Consider the following 18,661-nt stretch of genomic DNA (forward strand, 5'->3'; position numbering starts at 1 on the left):
CCCTTCCAACCCAAACCATTCTCTGAAGACAGAAGGGTGTCTTGGCTTCCACTCCAGACAAGCATCTGTGGTGGCAGAAGCCAAGGAGAAGCAACCAAGAGCCAGGAGCTGAGACACTGGAGAAATCATTTATTGGCACAGGTGTTCCAGCCAAATGCAGCACAGCTCTGCCTCACTGCTGCCTGAGCAAGCAGAGGTAAGGGGCTATTTTACAGTGCATGGAGAGCCTGCTTCACACATTTCAGACCCATAGCCTCAGCTCAGTGTGCTTTAAAATTAAAAAAAAAACAAACAAAAAAAGCTCTTTGCTATATTAGTGTTGGCAAATCACGATTCCTCCTGTACACAGCCTACTACACCTCCCCCCAGTAACAAAAATAAGGTCTTTTACCTTCCTTAATGCCTGTGGCTTAAGAAAAAAAAATATTTAATCGTCTCCAAATTAGTGAGACACCTCCAAGCATCGGCTTGAGCTCCCTGAAGCAGACTTGGGAACCATGCCTCAGCTCAGCATCAGCACCTACAGCCCCAAAGACCCCAAATTTGGGTGCTGCACCCTTACCCAGGCATGACCCGCACACATCAAGCTGCTCAGCCGCAGAGGAGAAGAGCTGTGCTCTTTCCAGCTCCCTCCCAGATGCTTGCAGGGTATTTGATCAAAGGCTCATGGAGCTCCAGCCAGGCCCTTCCCCAGCATCAATAACCCCAGACTACAGCAGATAAAAAAGCCAGTGAACAGTTGAGGAAAGAAGTGGTTTAAAAAGCCAGGAGGATGGAGCAGAGCAGGCGATGCAGGAGGGACTTGGTGCAGGCAGCTCAGGCCAGAGCCACCCCCACATCAAGTTCCATCAGTATTTTGTCGTTAATAGGTCTAATTTTAGCCAATTCAAGGCACACACTCACAGGAAATTCTTCCCTGCTTGTTTCAGGTGCTAACAGTCAGATCAACCCATCTGGGGGTACACAAATCCCCCCTGGCCATGGCTTTCCAGCAGCATCCACCTCTGCTGCCCCACCAAGTCCCTAATCCCAGCACAAAGCTACTGTTTTCCTGCCCTCCCAGTAGCAAACTGGGCTGGAAGGGGTCCAGGCTAACCAAATTCCAAGAGGCCAGCGAGCTCTCCAGCAGTCCTCTGAGCAGGGAATGCCCCAATGACCTGCTGTGACCCACCAGAAGCAGGAGGTTGGCAGAGAGCAGTTCCACCTCCAGCTCCACCGTACAATTTAAAAAACCCAAAAATTAAAAAAAAAAAACATCGGAAAAAAACCAACCCATGAACAAAAAAAAAAAAAAAAAAAAGATAAAAAGCTTTAATAAAGTAACCTGTACTAGAGTCTCTTTTAGAAGGGAGGGGGGGGGGTCTCTGCACCCAACCCACTATCAGTTAAAAGCATCAGGGACTCAGGATTATTTGTGGTTTGATCAGAGTTACATCCTCTTCCAGTACTGCTCCGTCCTGGGGATGCCAGCCACAACCTCGGACTCGATTCCACAGTGGTCCTCTCCTCGCAGGATTTTGAAGAAGCCTGGGAGAACACCAAGAAAAGAAAAAAGTCACCCTCTCCATCCATCTGAGGGGAATGGGGTGGGGAAATGGGGATTCCTGGTGGCTCTCACCGTTCTCCCCCCAGTCGGTGTTCCAGGAGTTGGCCACCAGCCAGTAGGGAGTGTCATTCTCCACGCCCCAGCCCAGGATGCGGATGGCATGGCCTCCCACCTGCTCCCCAGACACGTGCTGGTAGACACCTGCAAGGGAAAAAAAACGCCAAAATGTCAACAGGCACCGCCTGTCCACATCACAGAGCGCTCACAGCCCGGGGGCCACCCAGTATCACAACCCCAGAGCGGCTCAGGAGGGGTTTTTGGTTAAATGTGAAACTGAAACTTAGTGCAGAGTCTGGAGGAAGGAGTTCTACACAGGGAGATAGTGATAAGACAGAAGGGAAAGGTTTTAAACTAAAAGATGGGAGATTTAGGTTGGGTGTTAGGAGGAAATTCTTCCCTGTGAGGGTGGGCAGGCCCTGGCACAGGGTGCCCAGAGAAGCTGTGGCTGCCCCTGGATCCCTGGAAATGTCCAAGGCCAGGCTGGATGGGGCTTGGAGCAACTTGGGATAGTGGAAGGTGTCCCTGCCCATGGCAGGGGATTGGAATGAGATGATTTTTAATCATTATCTTCCCACCCAAACCATTCCATGATTCTGTGACTGACGCTCAGCACCAGCCGAGCACACAGGACACCCAGAGACATTCCCCAAGGGGCTCAAAGGCAGTTCACAACAGGAGTTTTGAGGTCCTAAAATCTGGGCTGCTGTTATCAGCTGGAATTCTGGTTGCTTCCCATCAGGGCTCCTTCCCTGATCCAGTCCCAAGAGCCATTACCCTTGCAATGGATGCAGGAGATGGCATCTGCCCACGCCACACCACACACTCAGGTGTGAGGCTGAGATCTCCAAGTCTGCAGGAGACAGCCCAGGGCCACAAAAGAGGGACCCTGTGGATGAAACGGAACAGAGCTCCCCCCACCCAGCCCCAGTGCTGCTGCTCACCAGATTTGTACATCAGGAAATCCTCATAGACAATGAAGGCTCCTTCCACTGGGCCGTTCTTGTAGATCTCAGCCATGATTTCCTTCTCACTGCGAGGAACTCCGTAGGATGTGATGCCTAAAAGGAAAAGATTTCCCACCCTTAGGATGGCACCGTCAGGCCACACAGGACGGCTCCACCAAGCTCAGTATGACCCTGCAGGAGTCCTCTTGCACTTAAATTCAGGTTAAATCCAAACCCAGCAGCTCCAGAGGGGCTGACACAGCCAGGCAGGAGAAGTGGGAATAATTCCAGAGGGAATTATTTAATCTGAGTCCTATTCTGTACCCAAAGACCTATTCCAGACAGCTTTAGTGGGAATAGACATTTTTCCCTGGTACATTCTCCTTTTTAAAACCCAAAAGAGTCAAGGTGAAGACAAATCTCCAAGAAACAGCTGGATTATCCTCAATGTGCAGGGCTGGCTGCTGCCAAGGAGACTTGGAGCTGGCTTTGACACCAGATGGGGCTCAGCACCACACTCCTTAAGCCAGCCACGTGCACCATGAGGACTCAAACCAGTTCCACCAGTTCCCCCTTCCCAGCTGAGCCTCAGCAAACACAAACTGAGGGTATGGCACACTCAGCTTTGCTCCAGGACCACCAGAATGGAGCCTCCAGGGACAGGGGGGGAAAAAAAACCCCACCAGGAACGCATTCCATCCTGCCAACCCCTCCCAGCTCCCATGAGGAGCAGCTCTGGAGCTGCTTTGGAGGCCACCTCCCTTACCATAGTGCTTGTCCTCCTTGTATGAGGGGGAGTAGCCGGGCTCACAGTGCCGGCTGCACCTCGGGGTGCCCCCTCCCTCCCCGGTGCAGGGGGGCCGGCTGCCGTTGACGTGGTGCTCGCAGGGTGGGATGGAGTAGGGCCGGCAGCCTGTCCAGGACAGAGGTGACATCAGCTGGCTGTCCCCAAAGATCCCACCAGCCACGCTGGAAAAGGCACCAGAGGCCCCAGGGAAGAGCCTTTCTGCCTCAGGAACCCCACAAATCAGTGGGGTGAGGGAGGTCCTCCCCTGCAATGGGATGGGCGATCCCTTCATGAGCAACGTGCTTCCCACCAGACCTGCTTCCCACCACCTCCCTCCCCAAATGGTGATGGAAAAGGTGGAAACATGAACCAGCTGATGGTCATGACAGGGGGAGGCAGAGGCTTCCAGTCTGGAAGTTATTTTTTGAAGGGGAAACAAGTCAGGAGGATTCCTGACCTCATCCAAAGTGCAGCGAACTGCTTCAAAAGCAGCAAGAACACAAAATTCACAGCCAGATTCATTCCTGCTGTGCAAACAGGAGACTTGGGGGGTGTGTTGAGGCCTCTTTTGAGGCCTCCTGCCTCTGGGGGCTGCTCAGGGACCCTTGTCCCAAAGGAGTGACTCGAGGGAGCTGCAGGGGCAGCCAGCTGGGACTGCAGAGGTGCTCGAGCTGAAGGGGGGAGTAGCCACAAGGATGTAGACCAGGAGAGAAGCATCCCAAAAACATGAACCTTAACCAAGCAGAGATGCTCCTCCTCTCTTTCCCAAGGGTCTCTGCCAGGACTTACCCACGTGGGAATCGTAGAGACCCCCGGACACGAGGCCCCTCTCTGTCCAGTACCTCCACGCACCGGAGGGGTAACCACCATTGCACCTGGGGGGAGAGGCACCAGCTCCAGCCCCAGCCACCCCCTTTTGGGAAAGGCAAGGGGATGGAGCCACCCTGGGATGGTTCAAAGGAAGGTTTGGGCACATTAAGCCTTTTTTCAGTCTGTTCTTTTCTTCCCCAGGATCTCCCTTGAGAGCACCAATGGCTCCAAATCCCAAAGCGTCTCCTTAGCAGGTCCCTGAGCAGCTCCTGCTGCCAGGAGCAACAGGACTTGGAGACTCAACTCTCAACCCTGTGCTCAGCAGCTGGGAAAGCCAGGCAACAGGCAAAAGGCTTGTGCCTGAAAACCAAGGATCCAGGACTATGAAAGGATTCTTCCTTTGGCTTTGGCAGCTGCCAGCTCTGTGTGGGAGAGCAGCACTTTGTGCTTACAGCCATCACCATCCACTCTGCTGGGGGCAGGATGTGTCCCAGGGACTGGAATCACATTTATCTTCCCACCTAGCTCCATGAAGGCAGTCAGCACCTCCAGGGTCTGCCCCTGCTCCTCCCAACCAACCTTCCAGGTGCACAAGGACCAGGAGCAGCTCACCCCATGCCGCACTCAAAGCCACAGCACGACAGCAGGTCCTCAGCTGAGACCTCCACGCTGACCTTGGCGTTGGTGTGGACACAGATCCGGTCTGAAATCGCTTCCACAGCACCAAAAGCCTGAGGGAAACACCAAAACAACCATTAGAGCTGGCCAGGGAAGAGAGACGAGGAAACCCCCTGGAAATGAGTGCAGAAAGCATAGTCCCCAGGACCCCACTGTGTTCCCTCACAAAGGGCAACAAAGATGCTCCATGGGCTGGAGCCCCTCTGCTCTGGAGCCAGGCTGGGAGAGCTGGGGGTGCTCACCTGGTGAAGAGAAGGATCCAGGGAGAGCTCAGAGCCCCTTCCAGGGCCTAAAGGGGTTCCAGGAGAGCTGGAGAGGGACTGGGGACAAGGGATGGACTGCAAGGACAAGGAGGAATGGCTTCCCACTGCCAGAGCGCAGGATTAGATGGGATATTGGGAAGGAATTGTTCCCTGTGAGGGTGGGCAGGCCCTAGCACAGGGTGCCCAGAGCAGGTGGGGCTGCCCCTGGATCCCTGGAAGTGTCCAAGGCCAAGCTGGACAGGACTTGGAACAATCTGGGCTAGTGGAAGGTGTCCCTGCCCATGGCACGGGGTTCAGCAGCAAATACAAAGGCTTTTGCCCAGCATATTTCACAAACACAGCACTAAACTTGCCCTGTCCTTACCCAGCAAGAGCCACAGGAGCCCTGGTCTCTTATCTCGCTGATGGTGGGACAGTTGGGCCACTGCGTCCGCGAGTCGAAGTTATCGGGCAGCTCCATGTCTGCAGCAAAATCCACCCTGTGAGGAGAGGGAAACCCTGCCTCAGGAACTCCAGAGAACCACAACCAGCTGCTCTGCACTCTCCAACCTCCTCTGAAGGTGACCTGGAGGATGAGGGCTGTTGTTTGCTTACTGAAAGAGCATAAATACTTGTGCTGTCCCCAGACCAGGTCAGCAGCTCCTCTGGCGTGTTCCTTTTCAAGGATAACAAATTGCACAACTGGTCAAGCATCTGGCGGGACACAGGGTGGATTTTCTCCTCACGTGTGCTAATTCCATGAACAATGTCCACCCTGCTGCCCACAGCCTGCCAGGAGAGCCCCTCACCCAGCCCAGACGATCATGAAGGATCCACACAAGTTTTCCTGGAGCTTCACCTCCTCCTCCTCCCTGCACTCACCTCTCGGGGAGCTTGGGCCCACCCAGGAAGGTGCCGCAGAGTTTCTTCACGTAGCTCATGTCAGCATTGTGGAAGTTGTGCCCTGCCTGGGGAGAGACACACAGAAATGACTCTCCAGAGCCACCAGGAGCATCTCTAGGACCGCAGCCCTGTGCTCCAAAGCTCCCTGAATCCCAACCAGAGTCTGACACTTGCTGCAAAGCTCAGGGGCCAAGAGCTAACTACCTACAGACAGAGAACACAGCCCAGGATTCAGGATTAGCCCATCAGGATCAGTAAGGTCCAGCTCGAGGCTCTGGACACAGCAAACTGACCAAGGAGGGTCAGGTCACCAGTAACTGGACGCTCGCTGCTCATCTCCAGCCTTCTGCAGAGTTTCCTCCTCTTACATTGCTCCTCCTACTGCACAAATTCATCCTGCCCTGCTCCAAAGAGGAGCTCCACAGTTCCTGTCCCTGCAGGAACCCCCATAGCATCACCTCACTGGAAAAGTCAGTCGGGACCAAGGCTGGACCGATGCCACTGCCACGGTGACACTCCCAAAGCTCAGCCACTGAATCCCACAAGGGGACTGCCAGCAATGCATGCCCAAAACAGACCCAAATCAGCCCAGTACTCACCTTCCAGGTGGTGTTGAGCTTGTTTATGTGGTTGACCAGGTCATCGGAGAGAGGAGGGAAGTAAGGAACGCTGCGAGCGTTGGCAAAGGCCACCAGGACACACAGGAGGGACACGGACGGCCACATCTTGGCTACTGAACAGGACACTCCACCTGCAGCCACATTGGAGCACGGTTGGAAACATTCCTGAGGTGGGCTCAGCTGCAGCAATACGTGGGAGGATAAAATGTGTGGCTGCACCAGATCCCAAATTGTCCCAAAGGTCAGGAGAGAGCAACAGGAACAGAGTCACAACCCCCTCTGCAGCTCAGGAGAATTCAGACAAGGCAACCTTGTTTGTTGACCACTGCAGGATTAGCAGCAGCAGGAAAATACCTTTTGAAGCAGATCCAAGGGATTTGGAGGGTATTAAAACCTGTGTTTACATCCACAACAGTGGAGAATAAGGACCAGGAGAAGGAGTAAGTGACAGCCCATCTCCACACCAAACTTCAGGCATGGGACTTGATAGGCCCTGGCCCTGCTCTTCCCGTTAAAGATATTACTCCAAATTACATTTTTGGACTTTAGAGCCTCATTTGGGCCAGCCTGTTGCCCTGGGGATGTCACAGCCCCATGTGTGACCCCAGAGCTGCTGTCCTCTGCTCCCCTCCCACTGGGGCTTTTCCCCAGGGACGTGCAGGGTATGAGGAGAGCCCAAATTTGGGGATCAGAGATGCAAGGGGAACCCAAGAGCAGGAAAGAAAGGACCACAGCCTCCTGTGCAGGAGCACAAGCACCACCCAGCCCACAGACACTGCAGGGCTCCGTGGTTTCCCTGCTCCCCTTTAACCTCATTCACATCAAATTGCCCAACTTCAAATCCAGCCCCAGCAGCCACTTGTTCCACGTCCCCACGCCTGACTCAGACACATCACAAGACCACGAGCTCCTTTATCTCTGCAAACACACCAGGGCACCCTCCTCCTCCTCCTCCAAACCCTCCCAGCTCCCTCCCACCAGCCCCACATCCACCCCAAGGAGCCCCAAGCCTGGTGAGCACCCCAAGTCCTCAGATCCCCCACAGCAGAGATATTCAGGCTTTAATTCCTGCTCAACTCAGCCAGCTGAACGTGTAATCACCTTTGCAAGCCCGGCCTTAAACCGGACACGCAGCAGCAGAGCTGGCTGAGCAGGGGATGGGGATGGGAGACACACACACACACCTCCCTGCCGGCTGCTTCCACCCACTCACAGCCAAGTTTAGCCTTTCCAGAGAAGAAAACCCAGCAGGAGTGTCCTACTTTCTGCCAGCAGTGAGCCCAGGCGGCTGCAGCTCGCTCTATAAAGGGGCTTTTTTTCTCCTTTCCCACTCCTCCTTCCACCACTTATTTATTTATTTGTTCCCTCCTTCTTTGTGCTTTCAGCAGGATGCTCAGCCAAAAGAAAAACCAAAAAACACCCAGCTGAGTTTCAGCAGCACTCCCACTCCTAAATCTCACCTCTTTGAAGGGGTTTTATGCATATTTTCAGGGGTTTTGTGAATGTTTTCTTGCTTAGAGGTTTCTGCAGGCAAGGGACCCGCTGGCTGTGCTCCCCTGCTTACAGAGCAGGGAGGAGGTTACACACAGGCAAAAAAAATATACACTTTGTATAATTTTTAATTATACTTTTATATACAAAAATACAACCGTGCTTTTTGCCCACAACAGGCCACGGGAAGCCTGGCAGGTAACCAGCCGAGCTGAAGTACTTTTTTAATGAAAAATCTTATTTTAAAAAAAAAAAAAAAAAAATGCACAGACAAATATCAAACCCAAAACCCCCTGCACTTCCTGCAGTGAACTCGGTATTTTCTCATAGCAGAGGCAGGAGGCGTTTTTGAGGCCAGAAGTCACATGATTACACTTTTTTTTTCCAGCAGGATGTCTGTGAATCTGCTGACAGGCTGAAAACCACCCTGCCAAGCATCGATGTGCTGCTCACAGCCAGCTTTTGAGGGACAGACACGGGACATCTCCCATCTTCGGGTTACCAGACCACACTCTCCAGGCAACCCGAAACCAAACTGAAAATAGATCCCAGCAGTTTCCCCTCCAACACACAGAGTTTCAGCTCTGCTGCTTTGCATCTGCACCGTGGACATGGCCCAGGGCCAGCAAACCCAAGAGCTGGGAGCCAGAAGGCTTTTTAGGCAAAAAAAAAAAAACTTTTGCCAAGTCTCCTGCGAGCATGGAGCCTCCCTATGGTTCATGAGAGCTGGGGTGTCCAGGGTGAGGAAGAGAAGGACCTCAGAGCCCCTTCCAGTGCCTAAAGGGGCTCCAGGAGAGCTGGAGAGGGACTGGGGACAAGGACTGGAGGGACAGGACACAGGGAATGGCTTCCCACTGCCAGAGGGCAGGGATGGATGGGATATTGGGAAGGAATTCCTGGCTGTGAGGGTGGTGAGGCACTAGAACTCTTGGTTGCCCCAAGAGATGGGGGATGCCCCATCCCAAAAAACATTCAATGGGACAGGGCTCTGAGCAACCTGATGTATGGTTAAAATATACAGTTAAAGATGTCCCTGCCCGTGGCAGAAAGGTTGGAATTAAATGTCCTTTAAACACCCCTTCCAACCCAAACCTTTCTATTATTCCACAAGGCCTCCTATGGCTGTGAGGTGGGAGCTGACACTCTCAGCTGGCACCAGGTATCCCAAGATCTGCCTGGAAAAGGAAGGGGAAATCCTCATCCCCCGTGGGATTTCTTCCTCCCCAACCCCCCCTTTTCTCCCTGTCTTTATCCTGTGTACAGCAGGTCTATAAATAGGACACCCAGGCACGGGACTGGCAGGACGGATTCCCACCGGCCATGGGTCACATGCAGCCCAACCACAACAACCCCAGAGACCCTACAGCGACAGAAAGCTGCTGGTTTCCTTCCTCACCTGCCTGGCCCAGCTGATCTGAGCAGCAAGAGCTTCCCCCAGCACCGTGATCTCCTCCTCACACCCCTCCTCACCCTAAAACCTCGCAGCCCTTTAAACCCCAGAGCAGCAGCCCCAAAACCAAAACTGCAACACATCTGCTGCACCCCAGCATCTGCCCCCTGCTTCGTGCACAGCAAGCAGGGCAGAGGAGTTTCCTCAGGAACCCCCAGCAGATCCTTTCCCTCTGCACCCCACAAGGTCTCCAGAGGTGCCCCAGCTTCAAGGTAACCCTGGCTAAGGATGTCCCACAGCTCACACCCCACCACAGCCCATCAGCCTGGAAACAGAAACAAGGCTGCTGGGCTTCTCAGGACACGCCAGCTTCACCCTGCAGAACTCCCCAGGTGGCAGGAGGATCTTTGGGGCTTGCAAAGAGCCCCTCGGGAGAGCAGAGAATACTCTGAGATCCAAAGCATCTGCTAATGGCATTTCTTCAGGGACGAGCAAGAAATAAACACCCACCAGCACACCTGACCCTGGGCAGGACAGGACACTCACTATCCAGCCAGCTGGTCAGAGGGCATTTGGGCCAGCTGAAATTGAGATATTGAGTGCAGCCCCTGTCCCAGGCAGCAAGGAGGAGGCAGCGAGGCCGAAGGCTCTGCAGGAGCTGCTCAGAGCAGCTGCAGCCTGCGAGGGAGGAGAGCAGCCAGAGGGCTGTGGCTGTGCTGGTGCTGCAGCATCCACCCACAGCCCTCGGTGCTGTCGCAGAGGAGGAGGAGGGAAGGAGGAGACACCACCCCAGTGCCATCTCCATCCCTCCTGCCCAGACCTGGGAGCCAGGGCATCTCCCCGCCTGTTTTCTCACGGACAGAGCTCCTGACAGTCGAACCCTGCTGTTCCAGACCTCAGCAGGATCGCACATCACCCTCCCAGCTGCCAATCCCTTCACCTGCACCACAAAGGTCTCCTTCCCCAAAACAAATCCCACAAGTCCCATTTAACTTTATCTAAGGAAAAGCAACGACCCAACCCCCAAACCGGCTATTCCGAGCCCAGCTCACACGACCAGGTCGGGGCAGGTCAGACCACAGGGAAGTCACAGCCCTGAAGCATCTCCCAGCCCCCTGCAGGCACAGACGGAGGCATCCACACCTTCTCCGAGGCTCTGGGGAAGGTAAAAGCTGCCCCACCCTCCCTTCTACAACACCCCCCAACCCTGCAGGGCCAGGGGTGCTCAGCACAGCCCAAATCATGTGTCCAGCTCAGCAGCAGCCCTCAGCCTGGGCCGAGCTTTGTCCTTTGTTCTCTGCCAGGGCTTGTGACTCCAAACCACAACAAAGCGAAGCCAGAGAGGTTCAGCTCCAGCTCCCGATCCAGCCCAGCCTGCTGCACCACCAGGTGAGCTTGGCGGCACCAAACCCGTGCTCTGGGGACTTCATCACTTGCATTACCCAGGCTTGAATTGTGTTTTCATCAAGGAAAAAAAAACCAAAAAACAACATGAGGCGCTCCTCCCCACGCTTATTCCCTTCTAGCAAAGCCAGATCACTAACACAGGTCAGATAACAGAATCCTAGAGAGATTTGGGTTGGAAGAAATCCTAAAGATCACCTCATTTCAACCCTACTAGACCTGGCTGCTTTGCATCTGACAATTCCCTCCTAAGACAAACCGCAGCACTCACCTCTGCAGCTTCCACGCACAGAAAGCACAAAATTCCTCCCAAACGAAGACCAATCCATACACCAGAGCCTTGCACAAGCCCACAGACACCCCGTGCTACGGAAATCCCTTCCCTTCATCCGCAGCCCAGAGGGAAATGCCAGAAGGAAGCGATCCTCGCTGTATCACGCCCGCAGAGCATCCCTGAGAGTGGGATGCGGGGATGAGAGCCTCATTCCAGGCCGGAGGGACACATGGCAGCTTCTCCAGCGCCATTCCCAAGCCATGGTCCCGGTCCAAACCCAGGCTGGGCTGGGCTACATCACGGGATGTTCCCAGGGTGCCAGACCGACATCGGCGTCAGCTGACGAGCATGGTTGTGGTGTTTTTCCTGTCTCGATCGTAAAAACAAGGTTTCCTCTCTGCTCCCGTCACCCTTCCTGAAGGTTTGAGGGTTCATTTTCCCCGCACCAATCTGCGCCGCAGCGCATCCCCCTCCTTCACCCCGTATCCCGCATAGCCACGGACTAAAATCCCCCAAAACGCCGCTGGAAAAAGCGGGGGACGCTGCTGCTGTTGTCCCTGCGGGTGTTCCGTGGCCCTGACGGAGCCCTGGAAGGGGGTGCCCCATTGCCGTGTCCCCTGCCCCATAGCATCCCGTCCCTTACCGCTCCCCGCCGCCGCCGCTGCGCTTCTTGTGCGCGTCCTGGGGACCCACCGGGACCCACCGGGACTCACCGGGACTCGCCGGGACCCACTGGGACCCACCGCGACTCACCGGGACCCACCGCGACTCACCGGGACTCAGCGGGACCCACCGGGACTCTCGGCCCCGCAAGGTCTCGGTAGCCACAGCCGGGGCACTCCCGGAGGCTGAGTCATCCGGGCCGGCCCGCCCCCGGCGTGACAGCATCCTGCCGGCTGCCCGCCCCCGGAGCCCGCCTCCCTCCCTCCCTCCCTCCCTCCCTCCCTCCCTCCCTCCCTCCCTCCCTCCCTCCCTCCCTCCCTCCCTCCCTCCCTCCCTCCCTCCCTCCCTCCCTCCCTCCCTCCCTCCCTCCCTCCCTCCCTCCCTCCCTCCTTCCATCCCTGCTCCTCACTGCTCCTCACTGCTTCTCACTGCTTCTCACTGCTTCTCACTGCTTCTCACTGCTTCCGTCCTTCCTCCTGCCTCCTTCCCTCCGTCCTCCATCCCTGTTCCTGTCTCCTTCCCTCCATTCTCCATCCCTGCTCCTTCCTGCTTCTCTCTGTCCTCCATCCCTGCTCCTGCCTGCTTGCCTCCGTCCTCCATCCCTGTTAACCTCCGTTCTCCATCCCTGTTCCTGCCTGCTTCCCCCCATTCTCCATCCCTGCTCCTGCCTGCGTGCATCGCTCCTGATCGCTGCCCCTGCTTTCTTCGTCCTGCCTGCACCCTGCTCCTGCTTCCATCCCTCCTCCTGCCCACCTCCATCCCACCTAGTTTTCCTACCTCCAACCTGCCTGCATCCTTCCTAAATTCCACCTCCAGCCCATCTGTATCCCTCCTCCAGCCTGCCTCTGGCCTGCCTCCATCCCACAGATGTTCCACCCTCTGCCATCCCATCCCATCCCATCCTGCATCCTTCCTCCTGCCTTTATCCCTTCCTGCCCTACTCCATCCCATCCTCTTCCAATCTGCCTGCATTCCTCCTCAATCCCACCTGCATCCCACCTTTATCCCTGCTTAATCCCATCCACATCCTTCCTGCTTCCTTCTTCCATCCTATCTCCATCCCAACTAGTTTTCCTCCAGTAACCTGTCTGGATTTTTCCTGAATCCCACCTGTATCCCACCCTTTGCTATCCTGTCTCCTTCCTGCTTTTATCCCGTTTCCTTCCTGTTTCTCTCCTCCAGCTGGCCTCTCTCCCATCTGGTTTTCCTCCTCCAACCTGCCTGTATCCTTCCTAAATCCCACCTGCACCCCGCACCAATCTCTTTTTGACTCCACCTGCATCACACAGGGTGCCCAGAGAAGCTGTGGCTGCCCCTGGATCCCTGGAAGTGTCCAAGGTCGCGTTGGATGGGGATTGAAGCAGCCTGGGATAGAGGAAGGTGTCCCTGCCCATGGCAAGGGATGGAATTGGATGAGCTTTTAAGATCCCATCCCACCCAAACCATTCTGGGATTCTGTGTTCCTCCTGCTTCCCTCCTCCAGCCTGCCTCTATCCCATCTAGTTTTCCTACTCCACCCTCCTTGCACCCCAGCACTATCCTGTCTCCATGCCACCTCTGTCCTGCCAGCATCCTTTGAAGTTTTCATCTGGAAATGCAGAAGTAGTGAAGTATTTCACTGTGTTACTGTGCTGATTGACTCTTTTTCCTTTATTTTGGCCAATTTTCAGGAATATGAACGACAGAAAAATCATCTCAGCAGGCAGTTTCAAGCTCTGTTCTAAACCACAGTGACACTAAAGCTTCTCTTTAATGAGAAAAAAACATCTTTTTTATTATTTTCTCACCTTTCTCTGTGAGGAGAACTATACTCCCCACCATTCTCAGAAATGAAAAGACCATGTGGCCTGGAACCAAAAATAATCAATCAGTGATCAAAAACCAGTCAGCACATTCCTTTTATCCCCCTGGTTTCATTTATATCAATCCATTTTTGGTCACACTCACATTTTAAAGATTGATTCTGGTTTGAGAAGATTTCCTAGTGAAGTGATGAGAAAAATCAGAGTAACATTTAATACACTTGACTGCACAACCCAGTACTTATGCAGTAAAATTGGAGACGTTTTTGATGTCCTTAAATGTTCTTATTCTTCAGTGCTCTGTGTGCAATGGCCCTTGGACCACTGCATGCCTTTGCATGTAATATTTAACCAACCCTTCACTATGTTTTTATTTGTGCTTTAGCAATGAAAATAATTTTTTAAAAAATCACTTGTAACCTGACCAACTTCCCTCTGTCTCCACAGGATTTCTTCGCTCTCCTTGTGAAGGTTAATTTCAGTTTTCCACATTGTCTGGGAGGTTTTGTTGACATAAAACACAGGAGAAATAACCTGGATTTTGTCCCGCCCTTTGTACAATCCAGCTCCAAAAGCCTCTGTGCCTCCAGTCATGTGGAGCCTCAGTCAGGACATCACATCACACTTATTTCTCCCAGTAACTCAATCAGTTCCTTCTGAATTCCCCACATCTCCTTATTTCCAGCTAGGTTTTCACCAAGAAGTCACAGAAGAGTGATTTTGAACCTATCCAGACCCATAAAAAACCTTTTATTTTGCCTTGTTCTGAGTCACCAGGGAGCCCATCCTTCAGGGTCTGCCAGTGTCCTCTGTGGGCTGTTCAGGAGGGAGCAGCCACCTGTTTTTCTTGCAAATATTTGGTGTATTTTGCAAGAAATGAAAGTATGAAGTAAAACTTTGCACAGCCTGCTGACTTTCTGCCCTTTCTGGGGAAGTGTCAAAATTGCTGCCCCTATTGCAGATGGTTTGGACCGAAAACATGTCAGTTTTTGAGATAAGGTGTTCATTTTTGAGATAAGGTGTTCATTTTTGAGATAAGTTGTTCATTTTTGAGATAAAATGCTCCAAGTGCTGGAGCCCCTCTGCTCTGGAGCCAGGCTGGGAGAGCTGGGGGTGCTCACCTGGAGAAGAGAAGGATCCAGGGAGAGCTCAGAGCCCCTTCCAGGGCCTAAAGGGGCTCCAGGAGAGCTGGAGAGGGACTGGGGACAAGGGATGGAGGGACAGGATAAGGAGGAATGGGTATGATGAGATGTTGGGGAGGAATTCTTGGCTGTGAGGGTGGTGAGGCCCTGGCACAGGGCACCTAGAGAAGTTTCTGCTTCCCTGGAAGTGTCCAAGGCCAGGTTGCACAGGGCTTGGAACAACCTGGGCTAGTGGAAGGTGTCCCTGCCTATGGCATGGGGTGGAATGGGATGAGCTTTTAAGGTCATTCCAACCCAAACCATTCTGTGGTTCAATGAAAAGTTGTTTTTATATATGATGCTGAATGCAGCCAGGAACATTTCTCCATTTGAGACTTCCCAGAGTTCAAAATTCCCTTGTGTGCCCAAGCCAGGCACGAAACAAACCCCCTTTTTTCTCATGGTATTATTTTAGAGTATCAGAAAAAATGAATGGTGTTTGCTGAGGGTTTGGCCTTTGGAGCAAAATCCACCACTACAGGAACGAGATAAGGAAATGGGTCAGGAGGCCTTGTGTAAACCTCTTTTATCACTCTTAAATCAATGTTGATTGAATCATGGTGCCCCTGCTTCAAACTGCTTTGCTGAACAGCAAATAGCTCTTAATGAGGCTGCTGCACAGCCAACACCTATAGGTTTTAGGGAAAAAAAAAAAAAAAGTTTCTTTGTATATTCATCTCCTACCATAATTTTTTATGGTCCGAATTAATGCAATTAGTTTTTTTTTTCATCTTCAGGGTTTAAAACCATCATTGCTTACAAAAAAGGTATGAACTGCAGGTTTATTTAGCAACCAAATAGCTCTACTTTGCTTGGGGTAGGGATGAATTGTGCCTCTGCCTGAACCCCAAGCCTGGGTTCTGGACTGCCAGATCTCCTTTGGGGAATATCCACTCTTTTTTTTTCCTGATTCATACTTTTCAGATGCTTTTAAACACTATAATTTTACTGCTGAAGCAATACTACAATATTTGCCTCTGAGGTTCTTTTATTCTTGGCTTTATGTCCCTCTTTGAGCATCATCCCTGGAAATGTCCAAGGCCAGGCTGGACAGGGCTTGGAGCAGCCTGGGATAGTGGAAAGTGTCCTTGCCCATGGCAGGAGGTTGGAATGAGATGAGCTTTAAAGTTCCTTCAAACCCAAGTATTTCTATGATTCTGAGATTTCTGTGACATGCTTTTGCAGCTGACTCGCTCTCCCTGGCAGCAGCAGAACATCTCTGAGGCCTTGATGGGCATAATGATGGTTATTACATGGCTGCATCAGCTGCCAAGGCAGAATACTCGCCCAGGGCAACTAAAACAGGATTTTGTAAAGCCATAACACTTCCTGATAAATCCTTGCTGGAAGGATTGGGCACCGACATAATCCTCACTTCTCCATGGGAGCTGGGACATCCTGAGCTCAGATCCTCACCCTCCAAGCGTTCACTGTCTGCCAGGGTCACTGCTGGAGCACGTGGCTTTAAAAAGCTCGCTGAAACAAGCCTTGGGTGCGTTGTTGGCTAATTCTGACAGACTTAGTCTTGTCTGGTGGAAGTTGATGTTTGTTGACCAAGTTTTTTCTGTCCAGACAGAAAATGAGCTTTGCTGCCTCATTGAGCAAGAGTGGCTGTCCTGGCTGGTGGGGACTGTGTGCTCCTGATGTGGATGGGAGATAATTTAAGGCATCAGGGGGTTTGGTGTCCTACTGGACACCCACGAGCAACACCTTTAGCCTTATGCTGCTCACGAGCATAGATCTGGAGGATCCTGCAAAATCCTCCCCGTCTGCTTCCTGCAAATCTGTGCAAACAGGGAGCTCCGGTTACACAACCCCGTGTGACTCAGCTGGGCTGGCTCACGAGGAGCCCTGTGACCGGGAGGTGACTCAGGAACAGGTGACATCAGCAAAAAGCTTCTTCCCACCATCGCTGGGACGAATCGAGCCCAGATCTGGGTGAGCAGTGAGACTTCGAGGGCTGGACTTGCTGGCCCTGGATGGATGTGGAGAGCAAGGACAGGGATGTTATTCTTTCCTGCAAAGTTTATGTCCCTTTGCAGGGCGACAAAATTGATCCTCAGCACTGGTGTAAGGCAGAGTTGTTGTCTAGATTAAACATTCTGATGTATTTTTATTGGGAATCTCTCCTTGGTTCCCGTGCTCCGTCCATTGTGTCTTCCTGGGGTGTCTCCCCTCCTAATTCTTCAAGCAAACATGATGAGCTGTGCCCAAGGACATGCCCAGCTGCTCTCATCCAAAGGTGGAAAAGTTTTTCTTCGTATCTGGCACATCAGAGAGGCAGAGAAAAAACTTGTCCTGTGCCTTGCTTGGGACAGAGCTTTGTAGAGCTGTGTGAATGTCACAGCTCAGCACAGCGAGACCTGTCTCCCCACTCACCCAGCAAATTTTTGGCTGCAGCACTCCTGGAGCCAAAGGTGGAACTCTGTGTTTATCAAAACTGAGTTTTCCTCCATGAATCTGACAGATTTTTGAATCTGTGGGAACACTTTCTCTTCCCTGGCAAGGGATTGTTTTTCTCAGCTTTTGGGGCAGGGACAGCTCCCCAGAGCTGTGTCCCCATCAATGTGGGGCTGGTTAGGGCAGCTGCTCTGGCCCCAGATAGTCTGGGATGTTCCTTTTGGAAATGCTTTAACTCCAGGGCACTTTTGCCATGTGCTTTCCATACAAGGTGTCACAGCATAGTTTTGTTTGGAAAAGCTCTCTAAGAGACCATCCAGTACAACCATCCCTCAGCACTGCCAAGGCCACCACTGCCCCATGTCCCCAGGTACCACATCCACAGAGCTTTTAAATCCATTCAGGTATGGGGACTCCATCGCTGTCCTGGACAGATGTGCCAGGGTTGGAGAACCCTTCTGGTGAAAAATTTTCCCTAATATTCAGTCTAAACCTCTCCAGGTACAACTAGATGTTATTTTCTGTTGTCCTGTCCCTGTTCCCTGGGAGCAGAGCCCGACCCCCCCGGCTGTCCCCTCCTGTCAGGGAGTTGTGCAGAGCCAGAAGGTCCCCCCTGAGCCTCCTTTTCTCCAGGCTGAGCCCCTTTCCCATCTCCCTCAGCCTCTCCTGGTGCTCCAGCCCCTTCCCCAGCTCCGTTCCCTGCCCTGGACACGCTCCAGCCCCTCCAGGTCTCTCTTGTCAGGAGGGTCCCAGAGCTGTCCCCAGCACTGGAGGTGTCCCAGCAGTGCCAGCACAGGGGACAGGCACTGCCCTGCTCCTGCTGGCCACACAGCCCAGGTGCCATGGACCTTCTTGCCCACCTGGGCACACCTGGCTCATGTCCAGCTGGGTCAGGCAAGGTCAGACCCTTTGGAGCAGACAGTGTGATTTCTATTCCCTTTGTGGTAACAGGCCTGACTTTGCTCTTGCTCCTGCCATTCCCCAGCCTCCAGGGAATTCAGGAGTGGTGGGAAGTGCTCAGGACCCAGCTGCTCTGCCCTGATCCTGACCTTGTCCTTCCACTTCTTGCTGAGGTTGTGCTTTTGAGCCACTCGGCTGCAATCTGTGTCCATCCATCCTGGCTTGTGATGGAAAGCAGGACCTGACTTCCCCTCCGTGCCCCTCTGTGGTCATTCTCTGCCCAGAAGAGAGCTGTAAGGAGGGGGACATCTAAGGATGAGGACAGACCTTATGTTTCAAAAAGAATCCCTCAGCTGGCTCTAGAGGAGAAAATCCACTGAAAAGAAGAAGTGAGAGAGAAGTGGGGACAGTGACATGTGAGAATTTGCATCCAAAGCACTTTTCTGTGGGTGTTGTACAGAGGGAATGCAAATTGTTCTGTGTCCTTTGCTCTGCTGTGTGACCAGTGCGTCAGTCCCTTCCAACCAGGGCATCTTTGCCATCCTGGCTTTACTGGGAGAGCTCTG

The 18,661-nt window shown here is 53.1% G+C and overlaps 1 protein-coding gene across 3 annotated transcripts; it reads right to left on the minus strand.

Moving 5' to 3' along the window:
• Positions 1–114: 114 nt before the first annotated feature.
• On the minus strand, positions 115–12,035 carry CTSB (cathepsin B). 3 transcript variants are annotated; one of them, XM_058836741.1, is made up of 10 exons: positions 11,943–12,035; positions 6,570–6,721; positions 5,950–6,035; positions 5,453–5,567; positions 4,760–4,878; positions 4,127–4,212; positions 3,317–3,463; positions 2,548–2,664; positions 1,619–1,747; positions 115–1,527 (listed from the first exon to the last, which is right to left on the minus strand). In XM_058836741.1, the coding sequence occupies exons 1-10, from the start codon at positions 12,004–12,006 to the stop codon at positions 1,430–1,432; spliced, it is 1,113 nt and encodes a 370-aa protein (XP_058692724.1). In that variant the 5' UTR covers positions 12,007–12,035; the 3' UTR covers positions 115–1,429. The 3 variants fall into 3 exon arrangements, with proteins under 3 accessions (XP_058692724.1, XP_058692727.1, XP_058692725.1); XM_058836744.1 differs by having other exon boundaries at positions 11,923–11,989; XM_058836742.1 differs by lacking the exon at positions 11,943–12,035 and adding an exon at positions 11,793–11,936.
• Between the last annotated feature and the right edge of the window lie 6,626 nt (positions 12,036–18,661).

The sequence above is a fragment of the Poecile atricapillus genome, chromosome 3 (genome assembly GCF_030490865.1).
Source record: "Poecile atricapillus isolate bPoeAtr1 chromosome 3, bPoeAtr1.hap1, whole genome shotgun sequence".
NCBI lineage: Eukaryota > Metazoa > Chordata > Aves > Passeriformes > Paridae > Poecile > Poecile atricapillus.

Bases quoted from the DNA above. Each gene is read 5' to 3' on its own strand.
- CTSB (XM_058836741.1), bottom strand. From the start codon at position 12,006: ATGACTCAGCCTCCGGGAGTGCCCCGGCTGTGGCTACCGAGACCTTGC. The intron at 4,879-5,452 runs GTAAGGACAGGG...TGTTTCCCTCAG, and splicing joins GCTCCTGTGGCTCTTGCTGG to GCTTTTGGTGCTGTGGAAGC. The intron at 4,213-4,759 runs GTGAGCTGCTCC...CTCTCCCCCCAG, and splicing joins GGCTTTGAGTGCGGCATGGG to GTGCAATGGTGGTTACCCCT.